The sequence below is a fragment of the Dermacentor albipictus genome, chromosome 3, assembly GCF_038994185.2.
Source record: "Dermacentor albipictus isolate Rhodes 1998 colony chromosome 3, USDA_Dalb.pri_finalv2, whole genome shotgun sequence".
Classification (NCBI taxonomy): domain Eukaryota; kingdom Metazoa; phylum Arthropoda; class Arachnida; order Ixodida; family Ixodidae; genus Dermacentor; species Dermacentor albipictus.
The window spans coordinates 52,843,168-52,870,569 of NC_091823.1; the positions used below are offsets into that span (position 1 = coordinate 52,843,168).

A 27,402-nucleotide genomic window follows, 5' to 3' on the forward strand; every position below is an offset into this window, starting at 1 on the left:
TGGAGAGAGGTCAGCTGACCTAGCCGGCCAATTAAAAAAAAATTCAATTATGGGTTTTTATGCGTCAAAACCACGCTCTGATTATGAGACACGCTGTAGTGGAGAACTCCGGAATAATTTGGACCACCTGGTGTTCATTAACGCGCACCTCTCTCTAAGTACACGGGTATTTCGCATTTCGCACCCACGAAATGCGGCCGCCGTGGCTGGGACCTGATCCCGCGACCTCGTGCTTAGCAGACCATGGTCACTAAGCAACGACGGCAGGTCCTTTGCGTAATTTCTGCAATGAAGCCTAATCTCTAAAGCATATATTAGAGTGTTACCATTTTAGTACTGAAAGGAAAGTACTTATTTAGGAGAGCCATTTCGAAAATCTTGGATTGAATTTGACTCCTTCGGCGATCCATTCCTCTGGTGCTATTGAGCTGGGTTATGTCTACAGAAACATTTGTGATGCCCTCTGCGATTTTCCGTGGAAGTCGAAAACAATTCAATGCTAAAATTTTACATTCCTTTTTTATTTGTCGTTCACATATCTATTTACCGCAATGTTTAGTTACTGTATAGACTTCGTAACAATACCAATTAGCCTTTCATTTTACAATGCCAAGTTACTATCATTGCTTCATTTTATTTTCCTCAAATTAATTATTCCTTCTTTAGAACCCTTGCACGGGCTGATTCATGACCAATCCTCCAAAGTGGCTTGGGCCCTTTCTTCACAAACAAACAAACAAACAAATATATAAACAAACTCTCTTTGCGATTACCTGATAGAACTGAGGATAATTATCATCCTCATGGTTTGCGCTATATCCATGAATAATACCAACCAACCAACCTGCGGGCCGGGACTAAGTATAACTATAATGTTTATGTGAGCATGGAAACTGTAGTGCTAATAGCGGGCAAATGGCGCAAATGCGATAAAGCACTCGCGTTACGAAGACCACAAGGATGCGCACAAAATGTGCAAGTAAATCATTTGCGCTTATCAAAGTACTTTGAATTCCTTTATTCCGCAGCTTTTCATCACTTGCACAACAGGGCACTCAGTGAATAGATAGTGCTTCATCCTTCAAGGAGCACGTAATTTCCAGTAGCAAATAATCAAAATTCATGACGGAAGAAATATGCTCAATACAGTGACACACACACACACACACACACACACACACACACACACACACACACACACACACACACACACACACACACACACACACACACACACACACACATATATATATATATATATATATATATATATATATATATATATATATATATATATATATATATATATATATATATATATATATATATATATATATATATATATATAAAGAGATCACAGTAAAGAAAATGTTCGTTTTGTTCTGCGGTATCTTTTCAAGCAAGGCTGGGCTTCTGCGTGGTAACAAACAACAGACGGTATCGGCATTCCCACGGATTTAAGCGTCCATGAGAGTAATCTTGACATCGATAATGAGTTAAAGTCAAGGAAAGCGGACCCTGTGCCATAAACAAATTTATATTCGTTCTTTCCCACAAAGCACTAAGCTACCAGACATGGAAATTCCCTTGTAAACGTGTGCCGTCTTGGACAAGTGAAAACAACGGTGAAATTGGAAGTTCAGTTTACAACGACAAAATCGAAATGTAGTGCTTGAGCAAATTTAGCCAGAACATACAACTTGGCTTGGTGAAGATTTCGATACACGATGATACACCGTCGTTCTTTGCAGAAGAAAACGACTTGCATACACTCTCAGGCGAGACCCATCATCCAAACGGTTACGTTTCATGCGTTCCTGTTTGAACGGACCACATCGCGATTCATATGTCCACGACAGCGCACCAAAGCTCACACGTTGTCGACACATGTGCTTATTATGCCTGTCACACGTGCGCTCCCCTTGATCATTCAGCTTCGAAGCTGTTGAACTTGCGTAGGTCGTTTGCGAGGACGAAATATCACTACTTCTCTATGCAGTGCGCTATCGTAAACTCAAAGGCGAGGGAGCTTTTCATTCATTCATTCATTCATTCATTCATTCATTAAATCCGAAGCATTTCTTGGCGAACATTTGCCACTTTGACAGTATCTATCTAGCCGCTTACGTCCTGGTGCTTTCATGGTCATTTCCTTAACTCGGTAGGTACCAAAATTGGCCATGGTATGGCAAAAGTGTACGACAAACATAAATGATCGGTCATGACATGGTGCTCTCATGGTTGTTTCGTTAACTTGGTAGGCTCCCCGCCACGCACTGCTTTGCAAACATAGATTTCCATAGGGCGTGGGGTCTGCAGGCTTTTTTCTACTCACTCACTCACCCACTCACTCACTCACTCACTCACTCACTCACTCACTCACTCACTCACTCACTCACTCACTCACTCACTCACTCACTCACTCACTCACTCACTCACTCACTCACTCACTCACTCACTCACTCACTCACTCACTCACTCACTCACTCACTCACTTACGTTACTTACTTTACTTACTTATTTACTTACTTAAAACCGTACAGGTGCATGTATTACACAAATGAGGGATGCGAAGAACACAAGATTAAAATACAAATATATACAGAGAGAACCCAACATTGAAACCAGAAGTGAATTAAAGAGTTACAACAAAAAAGAAGACGGCTGTGAGGATTAAAATAATAACGCAATAAAAACATCAGCATGTTAGAGCCACGAAAAATGTTGGTTGTTATGGAGCATGTACACGAAAGAGAGAGAGAGAGAGGGAGAGAGAGAGGAAAGGCAGTGAGGTTAACCAGACGCACGTCCGGTTTGCTAACGTGCACTGGGGAAATGGGAATGGAGACGAAGAGAGAGAAAGAGAGAGGAAAGAGCACAGTTTCGCGCACAGTTGAAGGTTCGTACCGAGTTTACCCACGGTTGCCAAGACCTGTCGACTTGAGGTATTTCAACAGCGCTTTCGTGGCTTTCTGTGCCATCGACGCGTACGGCCGTGGTCCAAGGATCTTCATTTCCGAAAATGGTATAGAGTCAAGCTGGTTCAATGCTGTCCAGAGAGATTCACGCTCGACGTGCAGTACTGGGGATAGAGAGATCATTTACACAAAGCACAACAAGAAAGCCAAGCTACGCTACTAGGTCCTGTTAACCAACGTAGAGAGAGAGAGAGAGAGAGAGAGAGAGAGAGGGTAATATAGGATGGCAGGGATGTTAACCAGTCAATAGTCTGGTTGGCTACCCTAGGCTGGGGGAAGGGAGAAGGCAACGTAATTTCAAACAGAATGGTAGGAGCGATATTCACTAATGATGGAGTCAGATTACTGAATGCGTTAGAAACTCTGGGAAGAAACAACTGCGGTCACGACAGAGAAACAAAAAGAGAGAAGTGATCGGAAAAGGCAGGGAAGTTAGTAAAGTTTATCGCTGATGACTATCCTGCGTTGGGGAAAGGGTAAATGGAACTGGAAGATGAGAAGGAGAAATAAAAAAAATTCACAGTACGCATGCCCGCACCCAACTGTGCGATCGTTCATCGCTCAGTTCGTCACAAGCTTGTCATGTAGGCTGCTGGATTTCAAGAAACGCAGCAGCGCTTTCGTGGCTTTGTTAACAGCAGACGCAAAAGGTCACTGTGCCAGGATGCTACATACTGTAAAAATCCTTTGACTTAATTCCCTTAAGGCTGCCCGAAAGCCTCTTATGTTTGATGAGCACTCGTGCCACTAGTCCCTTAACATTTCTGCTATGCCACACGTCTAACATTGACATTGCTCGCCATTACAATTAGGAATGAATAGGCGTTCGTAAAAGCAACACACATACCCTCTTTCAGGCAACTCAGGTTGATCAACAAAAGAGAAGGGTATGTTGACCCTATTGGGGTGACATCATGACGAGCGGAAACGAATTACCAGTGATGGAACAAATAGCAGGCAGCTGCAGTATGAAGGTGTGTTATATGAAAAAAAAATATGATAAATACGTGGTTGCTTCACACAGGTAGCAATAGAATGCTGAATACGTTTTTCGTTCGTGTTGCACTATCGGCCCCGTCGCAGTTAGCCAATATGAAAAGGGCAGAGCGATTTTGTACTGGTTTGAGCGAGCCTGTTAATGTGGCCTTGCGTAGATCCCACACGGTAAGTCAGATCATAGCTGAGGACGAACGCAAGTGCTTGTTAGCTATACATTGGGTTGCGGTTAGTTATATCCAAGAAATGTCTTTAGTTACACGAATAACAAGATATCAGCGCGATATTACAGATTGCAGCGAAAAACCATTCAGTAGATAGGTTAGGACAAACTTTGTGAAAAGGGAAGTCCTTCAACCTGGCGGTTCGTTGCGACATTTTCTAGTATTAAGTTCCATCTGACATCAGTTCTTATCATGACAACTGTGGCGCATTGCAAACCACGGAACGAGTTTTGTGCGAATATCCAGCTTACAGAGACGGAAGCACATATTATTTCGGTTGAGCGTGCTCAGCTTCCCAAGAACCACTAGAGCTTGTGGGGTTCTCACACCCATGCTCTTGGGACAAAAGAACGACAACACAGTAGTGCAAACAATCACAAGGGCATTTATTGCACCTTTCATAGATCAATGCCTGCTAGCCGAGTTGCTATCCATAAAAGATGCCGATGGGCGCGCGACAAAACGCGGAAGTCTGACTCACCGCGACCGGATAACGAGCGAATATTTTCGCCCCTTGCTGGATCCCAATGCCTGGTCGTTCGCGCGTACGGTCACGCGAACGGTGGCTCTTTCGCAAGAGGCCTCATGAGACTGTCTCGCAGAAGCATGGATCGGCGCACGCGCGGCATGTCCGCGCTGCTTGCCGACCCGAACCAAAGAGAGGAAGCGCCTTGTCTTTCCCGCACCCAAGTAACCCCGCCGTGAGGCGGCGCTAGCATCGCAACACGCGCGCCATCTCCTGCACTGCGCTTCAACCACTCCGACCACCGGGGGCGCCAGGCCACGCGGCGAAGCTGCACTGCAGGAGACGGGAGCTATGCGGGAGAACAAGATATCAGGGGACACGTGAGAGTCACGCATCCCCACGAGCTATAAGAAGCAAACACTAGGCCCTGGGCCTCCTTCTTCAAATCAACCTCAAGTTAAAAATTTTCCTTTCTCTTTCACTGAAGACACTGGTATAATAGACAAGTCCTAGCATATTTACATAAACGCCATCAGTTCTGTCTATCCTGTACACACTGTGATCATATATGCGTATTTTATTACCGATTCTCTTCTCCTCCTCCTCCGTATGGTCATTTCTCCTCCGATTCTTTTCTTTATGCAGAATAGCATCTCGGTGTCTACATATGTACGCGCCGGCAGAATTATTCAGATTTCCTTAAAGAGCTTTTTATCTCTCCCCTTACTCTCAGTCCAAAGTCCGCTGCCGGTCATGAACACTGTGTAGAGGACCGCTTTTTGCTATTCTTGGTGACTGATTTACATGATCGCACCATAGCAGAAGCGCTCGGGTCTTTTACAAGCACACCACTGAAAGTGAGCGGCGCTGTTCCGCGAGGCTCAATTTATGTAACTGATTTAAGTAGCAACATAGTACACCACCGTACTTATCAATGTGTTTATGACTAGAGTTGAGAAAACCGGGACAGGAACATTACTAAAATTTAAACAAAATCTGTACATTAAACACCTAGATAGATATCAGGACACGTTCCGGGACAGTGCGTGAAGCACCGAAATACGTTGTCTGTTTTGTTATTTGCATCAAAATGTTTATCATGCTCTCGCCACCAAAACAAACGCTGCCTAATTATCTACCATTGAAATCAATTGTGAAGAACACCTCAAGTTGTTGCCCGCTCAACCTGTGTCGCTTCTCCAAGATATTTTAAAAGTTGGCTGGAGAACAAGAGCTTCGCTTCTAGCAGAGACGAAAGGTAAAAAAAAAGAAAACAAGAAGATACCCTGAGCGCTCGTTTTACGTTCAAGCCGCAATCGCCATTCCCTGTTCTTGGCAAACACACCCTCTCAATGTCACAGGTCTCCTCGCGAGCGTCTTGAAAAGTTTTCTGTTAGCAAGACCATCCAACTTTTCTGCTACGGCACCTAAGATTTTAACCTGCTACTATACGTGAAGCCCCGCTATTTCCAACACCGCAGTTGATCTCGCTGAAAACCACGCTTATCAATAGTTATCAATAGCACATGCCAAGCGTATATCATGCCACGAGGGAAGGAGCTAGGAAGTTTGCAAGAAACCCAAACAGGTGCTACCTTTGGAACTACGTAGTCGCGATAAAGTCAACCCTTCAGTTTAGAGGCTGTCTGAAATCGGACCCTTGATCATGAACCATTGTGGCAGGCACCGCATGACACATGATGCGCATTAAATATATCCGTACCTTCACAATTCTTGCAATCCTGAAAAAAAAAAATTAAAGGCAGTTTGCAGCACAAGTGATTCGGACGCCGTGGACACAGGTAGAAGAAACCCCCAGTGGTCCCTGCCAAGGCTAAAATATTATCAGCATGTTAGCGGCAAAGTACAAGCAAGTCTATTAAATCACTGGAAACGTTATAGAAAACATGGGCAGCACGGGCAATGTGCAATTTTCTGGGACATTCAACGTGAACTCAGGAGATTCCGGCAGAACAAATCTGCTGAAAGCCAGGTGCAATCAGTTCGGTATATGTTAATGTAGTTGGGTATATCAGTCCGCTATAGACAGACGCGCGCAGAGAGAAGACAACGAACTTTTACGTGAAACCGACGAGCAGCCGAGCGGTGGTGAAACTGGGCCTTTATTGTACGTGCCTTCCACGCCGATGAGGCCGGCGCCGCAAACATGAACATTCGCTCGTTGCGCAGACGTTCACGGCAGCGGCGCCGGAATCCGATCCTCTACACTGACCCCTAACATCAGGACACTTTTCGAAACCGGGAGGTTTCTTGGAAATCTCAACTCTACTCATGAGTCTTTCATATTTACGTATGCTAAACTTGCTGTTTACAGAAACTGTTTCATTGTATTGACATCTGGACAATAAAACTCTGTAGTCTAATATTTACCCGTGGCCTGCGTGTCCGTGACTAGTCTGGGTGATTACACAATATGCGGAACGTTTTGGAACATTTAGTGTTTCGATATGTGTTGATTAGCTTACCGCGTGATCTGTTTTCAATGAATAGGCGTAAACAAGAAAGGTAGAACAAAAAAAGATATGGTACGGCTGGGCACCTGAATTTTTTGTCCCACAGCATTTGTAATACCGTTAGAAATTGCGTGCCTATTTTTGTGTCTCGGTTTCTAGTTCGGTGTGCCTAAATGCCGGACGCTGCACCTCAAGCCTTTGCCTAAACTTGGCAACCTTTTGCTGTGTAATGTTTAGTGTGGCAATTACGCTTCTTTCTTCTTCTTCTTCTTCTTCTTCTTCTTCTTCTTCTTCTTCTTCTTCTTCTTCTTCTTCTTCTTCTTATTATTATTATTATTATTATTATTATTATTATTATTATTATTATTATTATTATTATTATTATTATATGCGTGCGCCAGCACCCAGATCTCGGGGTTGTTCCTGCGCACGGTAAATGAATTCCTGATTGGTTGACTGCTCATTCAAAGTGAGTCGAGTGGCATGGCCATGGTGAATAAAAAGGCAAATAATCACGCACCGCTACACCAGAGTGTAAACATTCCAGTAGAAAACATTTCAATAATGAAACCAATCAGTCCCACTTTTAACCCGAATGTGCCTTGCCAAATTCCAACATATTGAGCTGGGCTATGATCTATATATTGAGCTATGATCACACGGAGTGCACGTATGACGCGGGTGTGACAGACCGGACTTCGAGAGCACTGACAATGAACACTTAAAGAACGTCTTCTAATACTTTACTAAACGAAAACCATCCTGGGATGGATTCGCTTAAAAGCCCCTACATGTCACTGTGTTTCCTTGCTTGCGGAGACGCGATAAGTGCGTAGACTGTGTTTTTAAATGAAGAAAGCGTGCTTATGCAAATGGCAGTTTCTTAAACCTTCGTGCCGCTCCTCATACTGTAGTGCTGGCGTGAGAATTTTTCTACTGCAGCGCTTATTCGTGCGTTCAAAATGCAGCAGTACAGCTCAGACTCGTTGTATAGGCACACATAAAACATACGCAGAAAACTGGTCAGTGAACAACTCGATTTCTTGAACAACTGCTTTAGTTCGCCCCGGCCCTTCAGTGCTCACTCGCTCGCTGCGGCACAGCGATAAGTTGTATAAATACTTTGCTCTGCAGTATTTGAGTCTCGATGTAACATTTATTTTTATCATAGCCCTTAATTTGAAGTCTAAAGAAGGTATTATGAAATATGTATTAGGGCTATTACATTTCAAACGCACAAATTGATGTCTCAATTATTTCTGATAATTTATACGACATGCATGTGACGAATGACGTAACCTTCCGTCTTCAGCATCATAACAGTCATGTACTGTTCATCAAATAAATAGATAAAGTGATAACTAATAAGTTATTCTTTAATCGATGTCTACACTGCAGAAGATAAATTTATTAAAGGTGTCCACGATCGATACTACTTTTAATATTTGGTTAAGACTTCAGAATCAAGTCAAGTTTAATAACGCTGTCTGGTTCTTCAGCGTCACAATAACGTGACCTCATGCTACAATCTGTTGATGTACAGGAGGAGGTGTCGATGTCAGCGACCGTAGCGGGACCTCTTAATGGTTAAAACTTAGGCAGAAATGAACATTCAAATCTTAGGCACCTTTCATCACATCAAAACTTATTTTTTTCTCTTGTAACAAAATTATCTGGGGTTACACGCACCTAGCGAAGCATCCACTTCTTTTATTTCTTCTAAATGATCGGACATCAGTCGACAAAATGCCTAGTTCTCTTGAGGGAGGTATGCGCGTGCTTTAATAGACCTTTGTGTAGTCTAACTTTTTCAGGGCACTGTACGTGTCTCACAGAGTCCTTTCGTTTTATTACGACCCGCCGCGTAGCTTAGTGGCTATGGGGCTGCGCTGCTTAGCTCGAGGTCGGTGGTTCAAGCCCGGCCACGGCAGCCACATTTTGATGGGGGCAAAATGCAAAAACGCTCGTCTAGGTAGATTTAGGAGCACGTCAATAAGAACTCCAGACGGTTAAAAATTAATCAGCGTGCTTCGTAATCATGTCGTGGTTGGTTTTGGCGTGTAAGACCGAAGCATTTAAGTTATATATTTTTTTAATAGTTCTATGAGGTGATTTCGTTCACTCGTGTGACAGACAGACAGACAAAGAACTTTAATATTCACTCGTGTGTAGAACACTGAGAATGTTTGGAATAGTTTACTGCCTTCTGTGTTTTCGTGCTTTTAGTATTGCTTGGCCTGCGAAGAGGTGCAACCAGCGCCAATAATGGCGCCAACTTCACGTTTAGTTTCTTACCAATAAAAAAAAATTTCCCAGAAAGGCAATCGGGGATCGCATTCACAACAAAACTAATCTTTCACAAGCACCATCCGTCATCGTCTATAGTGGAGATGTTCGTCTCGTTATCACATAAGTCGCTATATCGAGATTAGCAGGCCCCAAGTGTCGGCCAATGAGGAAACACACCCACGTAAGAGAAGCTTCGTGAATACGGGCCCCGATTCAGAATGCAGTATGATGGCACATCCGGCTGGTCGTTTCGGAGTGTTCTGGCAACGCCACAAAAGTTGTGAACAAGAGCTTTGAAGCATGTATTGCGAGAATAGGCAGATGTATAGCACCATCAGATGCTGCCATATATATATATATACAGTAAAAGCTCGTTAATTCGAACCGCAAGGGGAAGCCGCTTCAGTTCGAATTAACGAAAGTTCGAACTAACGAAAGTGAAGGAGAGCAACAGTACACTGCAATTTGGAAGCAGTAGGGCGTGTCAGAAAGTGATCAAGTCGAAGCTCTGGGTCCGACTGTGCCACACCACCGATGTCCACCGAAACGAACGTTAGCCGAGGCTTAACACCATCACAATGAATGGCAACGGCCGATACCTCCTAAGCTGAAAACAGAGGTGCACAGCTGATGAAAACTGCCGAGACAAAGACGCTGAACATGTGAAGGCGGCGAAGGCCCTGATTCGTTGGTTCTTGATTGCAAGCGCAGCTGCGACGTACTTGATTCGCTGTGTTTTGGCGCTTGCCGTGCCATCTCCGCACAACATTAGCAGCTGTACAAGATTTGCAAAGCCTCCGAGATTCGCAACGGGCTAGAAGTTTCGGAGGTTACGTAGAACGGAGAGGCTGCAGCCGCCGCTGCCTTCTGGCTGACCCCGCGTCGGTTAGATTTTTTTCCGATTTTGCCTTCTCTCGCCGTTCTCTCCGTTTCGGAGGCAATACAGCCTTGTGTGTAGGCAGTAGGCGCGTTTCTCTGGCCGTGTGCCAGGCGAGCGTAGTTCGAATTATCCGTGAGGGAACCTTCTCGCGTTCGAATTAACGAACTTTTTTATACACAGACTTCTGTGGAGCTTGACCGGACCAAATCGTACAGTACGAATTATCCATAAATTCGAATTATTGAAGTTCGAATTACCAAGCTTTCACTGTATATATATATATATATATATATATATATATATATATATATATATATATATATATATATATATATATATATACACTGTCAAATTCGCCATCTTGTCAGCTATGATTGGCTCAAAACGAAAACGTGCCTGAATTAATTTGACGATAAGCTGAAATCTGACAGTCCCCACAGTAATAAAAGTTTCGACGTCTTTGGGGCTTATCTCGTTTCCGAACAATAACCCTCATATATACAGGATACCAAGTTTCCTTTCTTTAACGCTGCGTGCCCGGTACTTGCAGGTCGCAAACGACATATGCGTATCTACGTGACACAGCCTTCTTGACAGGAAAGCAGAGCGCGCAGAGTTTTAAAGGAAGGAAAAGCAAGCAAGCAGGACAGATGGCGATTGTTGTTTGAGGGTTACGTACGTGCGACCGAGAGGGTGTACATTTTTTTTTCTTAGAGCGAAGAATAGCATATCGCAGTAGTAATAGCAATAATTAAGCTTTATTATTATCTGTCCCTCTCTCTCTGCCTTATGGTAGCAGTAACGCATATTCATTGCCTTGAACGACCTATGTAGCGTTTACCAGTGCGCTCTAAGACGACCACTCAAATGTGCCATTAGGGCGCAACGTCGCAAAGACAATTAACTGGCGGACGTGAAGATATTTACGATGATGCACTCTTTTTCACCGGTGAAACGCGAGAGAAGAAATGAAGGTGGCTGGCGAATCACATTCGCCCTAACTCCAGCTCTTTTCCTCCGATGTGAAGATCGCTGCCAGCTTTGGCCAAGTCCGCGATGAAGGTTCTCGCTTTCTATGTGACGCGCACCGTTCTTGCACGTAATAGCACAGCCACAGTAGGGACATGCCCAACGACACGCCGCCGATGAGGCCGAAAAGGCCTTCGTAGTCTCCGTGGGCGTCTCTGTATAAACCTGCGAGGACGAGATTAGCACTTGTAATCACACGTGTACTTGAGATCACAATAGATTAAGGTCGAGAAAGAGAAGGCAGAAGAAAACACATCTTCGAGGGCACACCGGCAAACTACGCGGACCGATCATCCTTGCAACTAATTCCAAGCCGTAGAACAAGCCTTTTCGCCCATACGTTTGCACGCAACAAAGACGCGGGAAATAATCGCAGCGGATTTTATCATACACTGTAAAAGAAGTTACACCCTTAAAAGAGAAAAAGGGTGTAAATTCGTCTACAACTGACACCATTAAGGTGTGATTTATATAACGGACACCCTCGGGGTGTGAGTTATAGACACACTTACACCCGTTTTCTCGTTTGAGGGTGTAAATTATTTTACAGTGTAACCGCAAAAAGAATGCCCGCGTAAGTATCGGTAACTCGTCTCCCGAAGAAATTGCATTCTTGGTTGGATGGCATGAATATGGTAAAAGGAAAACGGGAGTGATAACGCTTTTTAAAAGCATCGTATTATCTCGCTGCAATTCAATTGGGAAGGGGTGTACCGTGTTGTCCTGTTTCTATTCTTGTCTCTCCTATAGTGTTATGCGCTAAAGTGTTCTTTATGGGTTTAGCGTCAAACGCTCAACCACTAGGGCTTTTTAGGGTCATATTGCAGTGATAAAAAGAAAATGGAACAGCCTTTTGTAACGATTCTTTCTGTTCGATCCTATCTTGTCCCGACAACAATGCGGTGCGAGCCATGCAATGACGTCGAGCAAAATGAATAGATAACAAAAAGAATTGCGATAGGATGTGTGGGACGTGGAAGACTACTTTCTGCACGGCACTGTAGTGTTTCGCGAGGAGTGATTATGAACGAAGAAATAGATTCTTGCTGTCTACCTACCTTAATCTAGAAAGTGTCTCCCATATGCAGCCTGCGATGACTTTACCAGTGTTTCCCGGGACGTCTATCAAGCGCGCTAGATTACAGTAGCGCGAATTACTCCATACTTTACGCATGCATACGGCATGCAGTAACGCCGTCACCTATATCCTTCTGCGACGAGAGCTGAAAACGAGAATTTAACTTGTGTGAGCGTCCTCTGTACATCGACAAGTTAGATGATCATGGCTGTCACAAAAGTCGCGGTATGCCAAAATTTCCCAGGAAAGTAGCATGTTTTTCTTATTCTCTCGTTTTTTTATCCACAAGTGTACGCAAATCTACAAAAGTGTTCCCTTCTTTAAGAGCGCAAGCGCAAGTCTAGGCTTGTTTGTGTTTGTATGAACGGCAGCGAAGGTGATCTAACTGTGTGCGTCGGTGGGAGTTGCTTTGTCCATCATTAAACTGCTCGCCACTGAAGGTGACCACCAGCAGAGTCTTGAACCACAGTAGCAGGCCATTCGAACTACACGGAACTGTTTGCGCCCGTGACTGTTGTTTCGCGTGTGCTTGCATTGTCCTCGAGTGTGGGCGACCGCCGGTGTAGGGTGTGAACTACGGTGGCAGCCAGTGCGCACGCGTACGGTTCGTGTATGCGCGGGATGCGGCTAGAGGTGAATATCGACACCTTGAGGAGCTTAAAAAACCGGGCCAATCCGGCACTTCAGCACTCTGCTCCGGGGACGGTGGATAAACGCCAGCCGGCAAATTCACGAGAAAACAACGCCGCCAACATCCTGTCCCGATGCCGAACACCTGTAGTCAGTGTGGACGGACTGTCGCCACGCCCGGTTTATGTATGTCACTCGCTTTGGATTCAGTAGACTGCTTGCTCTAAATATTTTTTCTCTTTTGCTGTTTAAAAATTGAGTTTGTGCTAAGATTTACCGTTCCAAGTCGACGTTGCGATAGCATATATGAATTGTTCTACATGGTTCCACCTGTTCTTGACGATCTTCAGGTGCATATTTTTAATCATTTTATAAATAAATAATGTTTATCATTTAAGATACATTTGTTGCAATTGTTTTTCCTCTGAACCAGGCCTTTGTCTTGTTCAAGACGGCATAGCGAAAGCCAGGCGCCCGACGTCAACTTAAGGAGAAGGTAACGCTTAGACCCCGAGTCATGATCGATGGCAGACTTCTGCTCACGCAACATCTTCTAGATTAGGTTAGACGCCTCGGCGCTTTGAGTCGTGGCGTAACGCCGGAATGGCCGAGTATACGTTTCATTAAAGGACGCTAAGCAGCGCTTAGCGCGCTTAAACGAAATATATTTTTCAATGGTCTTTCTAGCTTCGAGCATGGCGCCACGGCTCAAAGTTGGTCGTTGGCTCACGCTCGCTCTTGATGCTTTCATCTTGCGTATGTCCTCTGCGCATGGTTCAAGCTCCCCCCGCAGTGCAAGCGCAGAAGCTGATTACGCTCACCTATAAGCGGTGGTCTCGCGAGGCCCAGGAGCCCTGTGAACGTTGTCGCGATGCCGAAGCAGACGCCCAGTTTGTCGATGCCCACTAATTCCATGAAGAACACCGCAATGAGTATTAGTGTCGAGCCGTTGCACCAACCGGACAGTATGGACAGGGAAACGTGACAGTAGTACTGGCTACATAACGGCATCACGTAGAGCGAGGCGCCCCACAGCACAAAGTGCGAGCCCATCATGGTGCTCTTCAGTAGGTACTTTCTGTCCGTAATCCAGCCGGAGCCAAGTCTGGCCAGCAGATCAGCTACGGCGTAGGCAAATATCAGGTACACGGCGTTCCACTTGGAAACGCCACGGTCCACAGCAAAGTCGACAATGACGGTCATGTATGTGCTCATATTGAACGCTATTACCGACAACGAAAATGAGATCAGATAGAACGCTGGAAACAGTAAGAACGATAGCAGCGGACTATTCTTGCTACTTGGTGCGCCCTTCTTTATTGCAACTCCCGGCGTAAGATTCTTAACAGCTTTTGGCTGGGTGGAACCTTGGGCAACCAGCACCCACAATTTCGCGCTGTCATCATCTTCCTCATCACTGTCCACTTCGTGTCCTTTCGTCCCTGAACTCTTGATTTGGAAATGAACTCCGTTGGCTTCGCCAGCTCCGTCTGTTCCAGGCTCATCCATTGCATCAGAAAACTCAGTTCCGGTGACCGCTGCAACGTTCCCGCGGAAGCTATTATCCTCGAATTCCTCGCGCCTTTTTATCATGGCGTCTTCTTCATCTGGACATTGCTCCGTATCGCCGGTGCTGGGCGCGTCATCGCCCCTGAGTGGAGGTTCCGGTTGCTCTTTCGGCGTAGTGCGCTGCAGAAAAGCTCCTGCCACCGAGTTCAGCATGAGGGCGCCGACGAGTAGAAGAGCACCGCGAATGCCGTAATAGTCTGCGAGCGACTGTATGACGGGAGGAAAGATGAGACCTCCGATTGTGAAGCCCGCGTTGCTGATTCCGGACGCCATGGCGCGGTACTTGTGGAAGTGCTGGTTGATCACGACGCTGAAGAGAGCCAGCAGGCCGATGCACGTCCCTGCATTTGAATCAATGAGACGAACGAATCAGCAAGTTGACGTCACAGACTCCTTCGGTTCATTTCCTTTTATGCAGACGTTGTAGCTAAGCATTCAATGTTTCTGCATCGATCTTATATTGCCATTCCATTTCGTTCTTGCACTTGGGGACCACAGATTCGATGGCCGACAAATGAAAAGAATGCGCTCACCGTGGGTGACGCCAAGGAAGATGTCCAGGAAGATCATCGACTGTGCGAACACGCAAACGCATACGGCCAGCGAACCACCGAGGCATCCTATCACCGTCAGCTTCCAAATGGGGATGTACCTCGCGAGCACGCCAGCGATAGGACCTGCGACCACCAAATAAATGAACAGCACACGGGAGCTGTGGTAACAGGCACTTTCAAAAGACAATTGCGCCCCTCAGCAATTGTAACGTTGCTGAGTGGGCCACAGCTGGCGACTGTCGTAGCAATGGCGTACTATGCTACGATCGACACAAGGCGCATTAACGACCCTTCTACAGAGTAGCCAATGGAAAGGATGCAGTCTTAACGAGACAACGAATTCCTTCGTAAATAATCAAAGTTCTATCATCAAGTTCTTATCTTGCAAGGCTTACTCAATCAGGGGTTTCAAGAAAGAAAAGTGGCGAGGCCGGAATACGTAATTATGATGCTCTCATACGTACGAACTATGGTCAACACGGCCTTGGCCAGTGTGGTAAGCCTGGCTGTCATGAATATTAAGCTACGCCGCATTACTGCGGTCTACAAATGCCCGTTAAATGTACTCGTGACAAGGGTCGAAATATGGCTACAGCCGGCGCGACTCCCCCGAAACATGACGTCGCCAGATGTTTTCATAAAAACGACAGTGACCCATTGTCCAGCGACACAGCACCGCTAGCACTATGCTCATCGACTTTCGCGTGAGGATGGCGACGGGTCATGTAGCATGCTTGAAACATAAGTACCTCTCGAATTACCTGTTTGCTCGTGCAAGGTCTATATTGACACGTGTATATTTGTTTATCTTTTCCGGGTGGCCGCTCTTCACAGTCTAACAAATGTTATCGTTCAGCGTAGACACGCCCGTATATATCGGAAGTTTTTCGAATCTTATCGGTGGTTCTATCTGCTGTCTATTTTCACCGAAGCTTGCGTAATCTGATTGCATGTGCGACGCGAATTATGTAGAACTTTCTGGAAGACACGCGGGCACCAGCGATTGCTCTGCAAACTTCGATGCCTCATGTATAAAAGCAGACGCGCTAGACGGCGGGTCAGATTTTAGCCGATCGCCGGCTATGTTCGCCGCTCTCGTTGTTCTTTGAGTGCAGCAAGTTTTTGAGGGCACAGGTTCACCTAATAAAACGCTAGCTTCGCCATTCTCAATTTTGCTACTGCGTTCTTGAACGTCACTACCACTTGACAATATATGGAAGGTGCGCGTCTTTGGCGAGTGGAGGAGGGGCCCCGTTTGATACAGTCGTGCAATGCATCTCCCTAACGCATCATTCTTGCTTATGTGAAGGAAAAACGCTCGAAACGCAATGCAACTCACTGCTGGGCTCTCGGCTATCGCTGAACACGGAAATCTGCAACGTAGGACAATCTCGGAGACCGCGACGGTACGATAGCAACGTTGCACTAGACGCTGCGGCTATATGACTGTCGTAAACATCGTGATAACATAACGCTCGTGGGTGTCGGCGGTGAGCCGTTATATTTCAAAAGAGTACTGGTCGCACAATGCACCGGCTACGGAAACCGAGAACTGCCTCTCTATATTTTAGCCACCAGTTAAGGACCAGCCCTTTTCTCTCTCTCACTCCTAGCAGGCACTGCACGTTGAATAAAAAAAAATGGCTGTGGCTTAGGTAAGGTTAAGCCCAGGATGCGAAGCATACTAGCCTTTATTTTAGTTGTTGAACCACTGTTTAGCCTGGTGAACTGCTGTTGCTTGGCTATATTTGGTTCGGCTAGACGAAGAAACAACTCATGCGTTACTCTGCTTCGCCTTCAGTAGTGGAACGCGACAGCGTTCCCGTCGACCCGCCAAGGGGTGTAAGACAATGAGCTACGGCGCAGCGACTACGCGCCCCGCATTGGACGCGGTGAGCGTCGAGCAACGCAGCGTTCGGCGCGGCAACGAAATGTGCGCCTGAGCAAGCGACGCACGCCTGAGCCTTAGAAACAGATCGTTTCTAAGGCAACATCGCGTTCACTAGAGGCGCTTTTGTACCGCTTTGAAGCATCGTACTTGTGGCTCAGTGGTAGCGTCTCCGTCTCACACTCCGGAGACCCTGGTTCGATTCCCACCCAGCCCATCTTGCAAGAGTTGAGCCAAAGCCACTTCTCCTCTGTCGTGACGTCACGGTGTCACGTGGTATTGAAGGCGACACCGCCGCGCCTGAGGAGCTGGGTTGAGCTCTCGTAATATGCTTCGCATAAAAAATGGTTTCGATGCACACGTGTCTAGCGGTTATCGGTATTTTAACCGGCCCGTATCTTGCTACAGTTGTTGGGACCACAGCTCTTATGCGGAGGACAATGACGAACAAGGGCGGGCGCCCGTCCGCCCTTGTCGTTCTTCCTTGTCCATGCCACCTGAACGCTGTGGTCCCAGTGACTAATCAATCCCACTAGCTCAAAAGTCTGCACTCCTATATATGTTGCTAGAGTTTGTGTTGCGCGCACTGACACGAGCAGCTTAATATAAGGCGATGCATATCACTAGCATTATTATTATCAATATACTTGTTGAGTTACTCAGCAGTCATGCCTTCGTGCGTGCCGCTTTAGAAAGTTAGAGCCCGAAGTACACATGGTTCGTCCTGAAGAACAACCGCACATCTATGACCCATCAAAACATACTCGAGACCACACTCTTCGCTCGTGACACCACAGCTGACTTCGAGCCGTGAAATAGCCCCCTTGAGGATATAGCACTGTAAACCTTATGAGGGTCAATACAAACGCACTGTTCTCCCTCCGAGGCTTTGGAAAATTGGGCGTATCATACGAGGTCGTTGCCCGAGTCTGGGCCACGTTTGCCAGAACAATGCGCCGCAGTGTATTGATGCCCCGTGACGCAAGGTGGTGTCTGGATGCGTCAATCTCGAACTGAGGGCACTTTCTTGCTTTATTTATTTCTACGGTTAGTTTCGCAGCTCTAACGATAAAGAACAGCGACAGTCGCAGTGGACGCGCACCTGTAAGGAAGTAGCAGACGACGGACAGGTTGACGGGCCAGGACGCCTGCTCCCTGGTCACCGGAAAAGCCCGCAGCAGCGCCACGTACACCACGGCAGCCGAACGGACCAGGGCGAAAGTGAACACGTTTATCCAGCAGCACGCCGCGGCGACCGCCCAGCTCCTTGGCGAGTCCATCGTGCCTTCGCAGCTTCTCCTCGCTCCTTCGGCTGCAAGGTGCCCCCCCTCGAAAGATGTTTATCACCCTCCAGGATACGAGGAGCACTTATCGCGACCTTGTATCTGCCACAACGCCTCCGGTCTGTCAACCAGGAGTCACAGACGCAGCGTGCGGACTACAGTACGTTGCGAAAGACATACGATAGATGACTTTGCGGATCGAATGCGAGAGAGAGAGAGAGAGAGAGAGAGAGAGGGGGGGGGTACATTGCAAGCGTCTCGTTTGCGCTTCCCTTCGCCTTTCCGTTGAATGTCCCGTCTCTCGAATCGAATCGCGCTTCACCGAGCAGGGCCTGGATTCAAAGCTTTCGTGCATCCGGACAGCTATCCGGCGCAGTGTTATCGGCCCGATCATTTTCGGCGCTCAGCGTGACGCAGTGTCGGATGCGACGCCTCACTACAGAACGACAAAAAACACTGCCCGCTGGCTTATCGCTTATGCAATAATGCCTGCTGCAACTGATATGCCCCCAAGTGACGGAGCAAGAATGCGCCTTCTGTCTTCGAAGCAGCCCCACGGGTAAGAAAACCTCTGCGAGCACCGGCCGTAAACTACACACAGAGACAGAAAGAAAGAAAGACATAAAACGAAAAGAAAACAGACGACAGCTTTTACTGCGGCGACGGTTGATGTAGCTATATATATACTGCGCTCCCGTTAAGAGAAGGTGCAAGGACCATAACGCCATTGTGGTCCGTCAGGGAGAGCGGCTGTGAGGACGATTGATTGTTAGTATATTTATCTTCATACGTCATTGTACCAGTTGTCTACTCTCGCCCAGTGGGGCCACACGCGCTAAAAATGCCTTTTCAGGTGCGACAGTGCAAAACCGCCAAGTCCGGGACAGCCTCTCCTCAGAATAACGCAAGAGTTGATTTTTGTTGTCCAGTGCCTACACCAATTCATTATATTATCTGTTGGTGCGACTATATAAGCGCTGAAAAGCGCGATGTGCGTGTTCTCGCGGTGACCCGAAAAGACTAGATTATTCATTGGGTTTATATTTATTATAGAGGAAATAAGTGGCGTGCTATAGGTGCGATGTGGAGGCAACATTTCGGAGTGTGTAGATTAATTAGAGGCTAAATGAAAATTAATAATCTGTCGCTTTCTACCTGTTTAGAGGCGTGATAACGGCTACAAAAAATAAAACGCTGCCTCCTTCCTGGGAGAATCGAAAGGAGCAGAAATTTTATATTTAGAGAGAATGGGGTGAGACGTACCGAAATTTCAAGGTGTCTGGAGTGATAATGTGCTTTGAGAATTATTACTCAATGCTAGTTTTCTCCATATCTTCATGCGTTATGCAAGGCGCGTTGCTCTTTGTCGGTCTTCTCGGTGAACTAAATTGAGCCTGTGTTGTTTATATTTCGTTGAAATAGGAAGCACGGTGTGGGTGGTGTACGAGAGAAAAAAAATTTAACTGTGCAGTGTATAATTAAAGCTATTGCAGAAAATTACTTAAACGAGCGTTCCGGAGCATTGAACGCTTATTTTTCTTTACACTGCATCTCGGTGGCTGCGGCGTTTTGTTGATTTAAGAGCTATAATCATCGAGGTCCTGAGACAAACCACGTGAGAGCATCGGCGCTACCTTCACGCGACGCTGCGCCAACGCTATGAGCAAGTTATCCTCCCATTGCTCCCACAGGAAAGCTACGCGGGTATTCAGCTTACACAAGCACCAGACGAGGCGTTCCGTGGAGTTCTGCACGTACGGGTCAATGAACAAGACAGCACCGACCCGCCACCGCAAGGAGAGAATACGCAGCGTGTCGACTTCCATCGTGCCCGGTGGATCGGGTGCCGCGCGCTATATATATATGACAACCGAGAGGACTGTCTGCCAGTTGCCGGCGACCGGCCGCTCGCTTTACCGCCGAGCCAAGAGCAGCGCGTTCGAGAACGTACGTACCGCTGCATACACCTCCTGTGTAGCGAATCCAGTGTGGGCCAAAGCAGCCGGAGCAAAAGAGGCCGGAGCTTCTACTTAGTCAGTCTCGAGAGGGAGACACTTGAACGCTCCGGCTGCCTTCTCTTACAAACTCCCCGACGGAATGGGTCCTGAAGTAGGCGCCGCGCGTTAAACCCCTTTCGTTAAATATTAATAAACCAGTCTTCCTACCATACTGTAAAGCCGGAGAGATCGACACCATATATATCGTGTGCGTGGTTCCCGGTTGTCACGGAACCCCGGCATACAAGAGCGAACAGAAGAGAACAATTAGGTTGTCAAAATTGATGCCCAGTATGTCGCATCTCTCTCTCTCTCTATCTCTCTATCTTATTTTTTATATTTTGTTAGTAGACATGTTGCACTTAATTTCTTATTATTTATTGGTGAGCGTGAGAAACAGAAAATGGCGCCACTGCTGTGACAAAGACCTTGCAGAACTTACTTCATTTCAATAACTTAACAAGAAGCACAACACTCTACCAAGGCACACTAATGGCATTTGAACGGGGACACAGCCACTGCCTTAGCAAACACTTATGGTCTTCTTTTTTTTCAGCACAAATGAGCAGTACATTCAGGAATGACCAGCTGACTCGTCAGTTGTTCCAAACCGCAGCCGTTACAAAGTGCTCAAGCATGACTGAAATGACCACGACTTCATCATGAAATGACCGAGCCAAGTACGATGACCACTGAGTATAGTAAGAAAGTGTATACCGGCTTTATACAGTAAACATGTTTAGTCCAAACCACGCACTCCAGCACTTTGAAATAAACAAGTATACTCAAGGCGACAAGCAGTGAAAACAGTAAAACGTGAAAGAAAAAAAGTTCGAGGTAAGAAAGATGAAGTGACACAAGTAAAGTTAGAAAGTGAAGGGAGAGAAGATCTAAATACAGCATCGGTGTTTGTGCCGCAGATATTCGCGGGTCTGGCCCAACAGCTCCAGAATGCTTGGCGAAGCTCACGACATCGCGCCTACGGCAAAGCAGGCGCATCAGCGAAAATAAAAAAGGAGAAACAAAATATAAAAATGTGCGCAATTTCCAAAACGCGTTGAGTGCGTGACGGTACAGTACAGGACGGCGGCCTAGAAAAGTGTGCACACTGTGCAGTTGTCGGCTCCTGCAAACATTACCGAAGGCTGTAACACCACACAACCTTCTGTGTGCATCTCTATCTCCAGGGCCATGTTCCCGCTATGTTCCTGCTATGTTACTGCAGGACAAGCCACACGCACATGCCTGTGGAACTGTGCACGTCTTAAAACAAACAAACACACACACACACACACACACACACACACACACACACACACACACACGCACACACACACACACACACGCACACACACACACACACACACGCACACGCACACGCACACGCACACGCACACGCACACTAAGCTGCTGCAAGATTATGTATGACTACACTCCGTCGCACTAAAATCTGACGCTCGAATGGGAGCTGTCAGAAGCCGGTTACATTCCGAGAAGGAATGTAACCGGCTTCGCTTCAGTGTGCCAGCGTCACTTTCGAATTCACGTCAACAAGGCAAATGCAAGTTATCCACGACCACCTGCGCGCGCAGAAAGTCGTGCGACTGTTACGTTCGCGTGCCGAGCTTCGACGACGTTGCGTGGGGCGAGTGAGCTCGTACCGCGCCATGCAGTAGGGCGAGCGAGCAGCGAAAGCGAAGCCCGCCCGGGACACAGTGGAAGCCAGAGGACGGGCGTTAGAGTTGAGCTCGTGCCAGGCCGGTGAGTTCAAGGGCGGGCGCAACTGGAGCGAACTATAGCGGCCAAACAGCCAAGAGAACCTGCGGCGAAGGGCTATCGATTTAGAAACTCGAAAGTCGTTCTTAACGCTGTTCAAACTTCAATTTAATTCCTGTGTTTCACGTGTCAAAACCCCAATCTGAACATGAATGACGCACGCCGTACTGGGAGACTTCGGATTAACCCCTTGAATGCCGTGACAGGTTCCGAAAAATATAAAAAGAATCTATAAGAAGTGCATTAAAATTGGCGGAAGTCATTGCTTGTCATTGCCTTCTCAAAATTACAAGAAAGTGGACACATCCACATGTGCGAAAAGTACAAAAAATTCACGACGAGTTAATTCCTCATCGACACCAGAAAACGCTCGTTGCGATGACGAGCGTCATGGGCAGATAAGGCTTGCATGGGCTTGCGGCGGTATGTGTGTTACGGCGGTATGAGGCATTGATGATGATAATTTTTGTTGGCAGAGAAAGAAAATGCATGGAACCCTAGCCACAAACAGCTTCACCAAGGTCGATTCAAATAGGTCGCGAAGCTTCGGGCGAAAAGCGGTTCAGTACAGATTGTCACCGACATCAGCATGGGGGGTTATGGGAGCAGCGATTGAAGCGCGACTATGTTTGGAGGGAACAAACATTGGGAAAGAAAAACGCGTTTTTTTAATTCAAACGAGACACAGTTAGATTCATTCAACGAAAATAAAATTCCTAGTCAATTTTATATATTCGTGATGAGTTAAGAAAATACGTTTAATTTTATTATTGTTAATAAATGCATTTCTTTTCAGCGCCCATCGCTACAGGGGGCGTTGACGCCACTATCACTCGCAGTGCAATGCAGGTCTTGAAATGGGCAGAAAGGCGCACTCGTATCACCTCTTGAAATACGCCCCCCCTCACAATTTGTGCTTTCTTGCTTGTCGAAGTTTGTCTGAATTTGGTGACGCGGGTAGTTTCATTGCTATTTAATCTGTTCAGTCAAAAGTAGTGAGTTACGACCACCAGATAATTGTGTAGTTGTTTTCGTGCGACTGCGCTGGCCGACGGGCTTGCCATCCGACAATAGGATCTGCACTCTACTCCTAAAGCTTTCGTCGGCCTCCAAAGAAAGTATGTTCTGTGCAGGGATGCGATTTCGACAACCGCACGGCTGGCCTTTTCCTGCATCGCTTTCCACGCTGAAAGCTCGAAACGCCCATCAAGTCGAATGGCAGGGCATTTGAATATATAGCTCCAAATGAAGAACAACAAAACAAATTTCGCGCCTTCGAAAACAAAATGACGTCACTTCTGCTTTTAACGGACATGGCGTCACGTTATTTTTTCTTCCGCCGGAAGTGTTCCCACCACATACAGATGGCGCTAAGCCCCATGAACTGGTGATGGACCGCCATGTTTTGAACGTATGGGCTCCTATGGAAGCTTCGCTACCAGGTATATTTACCTTGGCTTCACTGTAAAAAAAAAAAGGAAAAAAAGGGAAGCAAAAGCTCTGTTCATTCTCGTCTAATTATTCGGCTCCGAGCTCGAGCTCGGCGTCGAAGTCTCGAACACGAACTTGTGCCTGGTTTCACTGTTTTGGGCGACCCTCTAATTTTATCTCTTTTCATTGCGAAATTACCGACGAAGTGCCGAGCTGTGGGCAGTGCAAATATCTGACCCCTCTTGATCCCCCGGTTTATAAAGCAACAGGAAATTAAGGATATAAGGGGGGAGAGAATTAACGCAGATGGATGGTCGTATATATATCTTACCGGCACTGAGAATCACGGTAGAATCCGAGGAAGACACAGTTCCTCTCTCACAAGCACGTCAGTGACGACGGAAATTTTTCTCTGCAGGAACACACACACTGGTCCGCGGCCATTTTCAATGAAGAGACGCGAACAGCTGCAAGCGTGTGGTCGGCGTTTGCGGCGACGTCGAGGTGAGGCAGGCACGTCGCACAGCGTGTGTACTGCGCGCTCAAGCCTCGCTGACGAGCAGGAAACAGTGACTCGCAAATGCTTTTGTTCTTTATTCGATTTGTTTTCGCTTTCCGGTGGCGCAAGCCCGCATGTGCGACTTGCCGGCAGAGCTGTTCTGCGTGCATATATGCCCGCACGAGCAGGCTGCGTTAGCATGAAAAGCGCAATAGAAGCGTCGCCGCACGCGCCCACTGGTTACCAACCAGCAAAACACTTACAGCGCTTCCTTGAAAGAATCGCGGGATCGAATCCCGGCCACGGCGGCCGCATTTCGATGGGGGCGAAATGCGAAAACACCTGTGTGCTTAGATTTAGGTGCACGTTAAAGAACCCCAGGTGGTCAAAATTTCCGGAGTCCTCCACTACGGCGTGCCTCATAATCAGAAAGTGGTTTTGGCACGTAAAACCCCAAATATTATTATTAACCTTGAAAGAAGGAAAGAAGGAAAGAAAGAAAGATGATTGCTAGCGCGGAAGCAACGTTGCAATATGACAACGCTTTGATAGTATTTTTGACGCCTGGCGACAAGCAATCGACACAGAGACAAAAAGAAAGAGAAAAAAAAAGCAATAAAAGCCCTTGTCGCACACAACAAAAACCTAACCGAAGTCGTTTGTGTTGCTGCCGAAGTATTAGACGGTTTGCGAGCTTCTGCGAGGCCCGCTTGAAGCGTTTCGCAACCACATCTCGCTGTCGGATTTCACAGTCGTTATTGTTAGTAATTCCGTCTCTTATCACGTACTGACTCCGCTTCTGTCTTTTTTCCTCTGTCTATGCCTCGTTTAGCCGTAAGCGTATAAAAGTGGCCTAATCGACAATATGGAGTTCGTGCAAGCAAATTTTTAAGCACACAACGAACCAAGAACTCCATTGAAGGGACACTAAACGAATAACGTTGAATGAATGAATTCTAGGGTTTTACGTGCTAGAACCACGATTTGATTACGAGGAACGCCGTAGTGGAGCCCTCCGGACTGATTTTGACAACCAGGGGATCTTTAACGTGACCCCAATGCACGGGAGACGGGCGTTCTTGCATTTCGCCCCCATCGAAATGCGTCCGCCGCGGCCGCGATTCAAGCCCGCAGGCTCGTGCTTAGCAGCGCAACACCATAGCCGCTAAGTGATCGCGGCGGGTAAACGAAGAATATTAAAATAAGCTGCGTCAGTAAAGTGCGTTTCTGCCGAACGCGACATTCGTAGGACTGCATGCGTCAACGGGCTAGATCGTATACCATTTTCCTAGACAAAATTCTTAAGACTATGACCCCATGATACTCTAAAAGAACTTGCTCATGGGGAAGTTGGTGCTTGGGCTGACTAAACACATCGGTTTCTGGCGCAAAGTAGAAGAACGCGAAACAGGGGAACAAGAACAAGGATGCAGACAGAGACGCGCGATCTCTGACGCTTGACTTTCCTTTTTACTGTTTACCTGCTTCATGTGTTTATACTCTGTGCTAGGGATCGATACGTTGAGCGAGTATTACCCCATGAGCCGCTTACTTCACTTTACCAAACCGACCGGCCTTGGTGACCAGATGTGTACGTGATAGGGAGCCCCATGTGTTCGTTTTGACAATACTTCCCTCCCTCCAATTTGTTTTCATCCCTTAACACCCCTTTCCTCTGTGTAGGGTAGCAAACTGTACGCGAGTCTGGTTGACAGCCCGACCTTTCCTATGTCTCTTCATCCTCACACAATAGCAAAACAGCCACACTAATTTCCATGAGAGGAAGCTTTTAAAGGCACGAAACACGTAAAAATCTGTAGACGGAGGTGGTGGCGCTACACTAAAGTTCCCGCAACCAGCTCGTCACGACGTCATGGATTTTCGCATCTTCCGAGTATCGGTAAAGAAAGTGCACCGTGCTGCATCCTAAAAAGAACAAAAGATTCATACCAACGGCGTTCCAGAACTCTTCTCGAACCAGAGAGGCCCAAGAAAGAGAAAATATTGAAACCGCGATGTCACATAGACGCAATGCCGTAAAAGTTTCTGCGCGAAATTTGAGAAAAAAAAAACAGAGAAAGAAGTTTGGATTTATTTTCTCCATTAGTAACCAACCTTCTTCCGCAAAAATTAATAAAGTGCTTTTGAATGAATACTTCACCATTCAAAGTTCATTTAGTGAGTTATCACGAGCTGGTTAAAGCCAGCAGAGAAGTAATGAACACAAAAGTTTCTGTTCCGATACGTGCAGCAGTACTTGCAATTGATCACCTTCAACGACGTGTTCATCTTCGCCTGGCGGAACATCCATAGTGATGATCATCAAAGCCATCTGGCAGAGCGGAAGGAGGCGCATTCTATTAACGCTCCCTGCAGAGCAGAGACGTATTAAGCATGCACTTATGTAGAAGACGGCACTGTTGAGCCACATATACTATTTCACGGCTTGTTTAAAGAAATACAGCCCGTTTCAACTTCATCATTTCTTTTTCTATTTGTTTCAACTTCTCTGTGTCCTAATCAATGCTTATGTATCCGCCCCAGCGTGCGTCAGGATACGTCCACTAAAAATAATATAGCCTTAAATACTGCAGTACGAAATTTTGTTTCCCATAGCGCCGTGCCGAGAAGTCATCGAATGTCAGACAGCTGGCGAAAGAGAGCAATACTTCTGAAAGACAGGTGACGTCAGGAGCTATGATGCGCTGTTATGATCAGTCTTGAAGTCACAGCCTTTTCTGTTCTTTTTTTCATTGAAGCACATCGCTTATCTTCGTAAGGTACTAGAGCAAGCACGCTCACGTAACGTGGTCAGTCACCATTCGTTATTGTCTAAGGCAGCCCTTATATTTATGTTGGTATAAGTTTTGATAGTGTTTCTAAATATCACCTAAGAGTAATGCTTCGGTTTGTCTGTTTGTTTATTTCTTTGTTTTTATACGCGAGTGCCAAAAGAAAGAAATGTAGAGAAAGAAGTCCGCGCACACTCATGACAACATTGGAATTTAAATGAAGTTAGTTTGAGCTTAGTGAGGTAGCAGCAGTAGCACATGATATCGCAGTCTCGTCGCCTGCAGCTGTCAGCTGTTCAGTGTCATGACGACGATGTCGATGTATGACGCTTGTCGAGGGAAGAATGCTGATGAGAGGTGCATGGGCAAAGAGAAGCACCACACGTATTTAAATACAGTCTAGGCGTCATAACCCTTGCGTCACAGTGGCGAATCCGTCCTGGAGAATTGAACAATATTGGACACATACTTGGTGACCAAAGTCAATAACATCAACACATCATTTCTCCCCTCCTCATAGTACTTGTCACAGCCACCCGCTAGCCGGATATAAGTTAGCTCTCTCTCTC

At 46.5% G+C, this 27,402-nt stretch overlaps 1 protein-coding gene across 5 annotated transcripts in view; it reads right to left on the minus strand.

Moving 5' to 3' along the window:
- Positions 1-11,046: 11,046 nt before the first annotated feature.
- The window catches only part of LOC135914096 (monocarboxylate transporter 12-like), a 58,599-nt gene continuing 42,243 nt past the window's right edge, over positions 11,047-27,402 (minus strand). Inside the window, exons 1-5 of one of the 5 annotated variants that reach the window (XM_065446851.2) lie at positions 23,874-27,395; positions 18,158-18,367; positions 15,147-15,290; positions 13,866-14,954; positions 11,047-11,501 (exon numbers count right to left, since the gene is read on the minus strand). In XM_065446851.2, the coding sequence (XP_065302923.1) occupies positions 11,305-11,501; positions 13,866-14,954; positions 15,147-15,290; positions 18,158-18,335 (1,608 nt within the window). In that variant the 5' untranslated portion in view covers positions 18,336-18,367; positions 23,874-27,395 and the 3' untranslated portion in view covers positions 11,047-11,304. Of the gene's footprint in view, positions 11,502-13,865; positions 14,955-15,146; positions 15,291-15,631; positions 15,785-18,157; positions 18,404-23,873; positions 27,396-27,402 lie in introns of those variants that run through there. The other 4 variants (XM_065446850.2, XM_070535430.1, XM_070535431.1 and 1 more) reach the window with 4 other exon arrangements.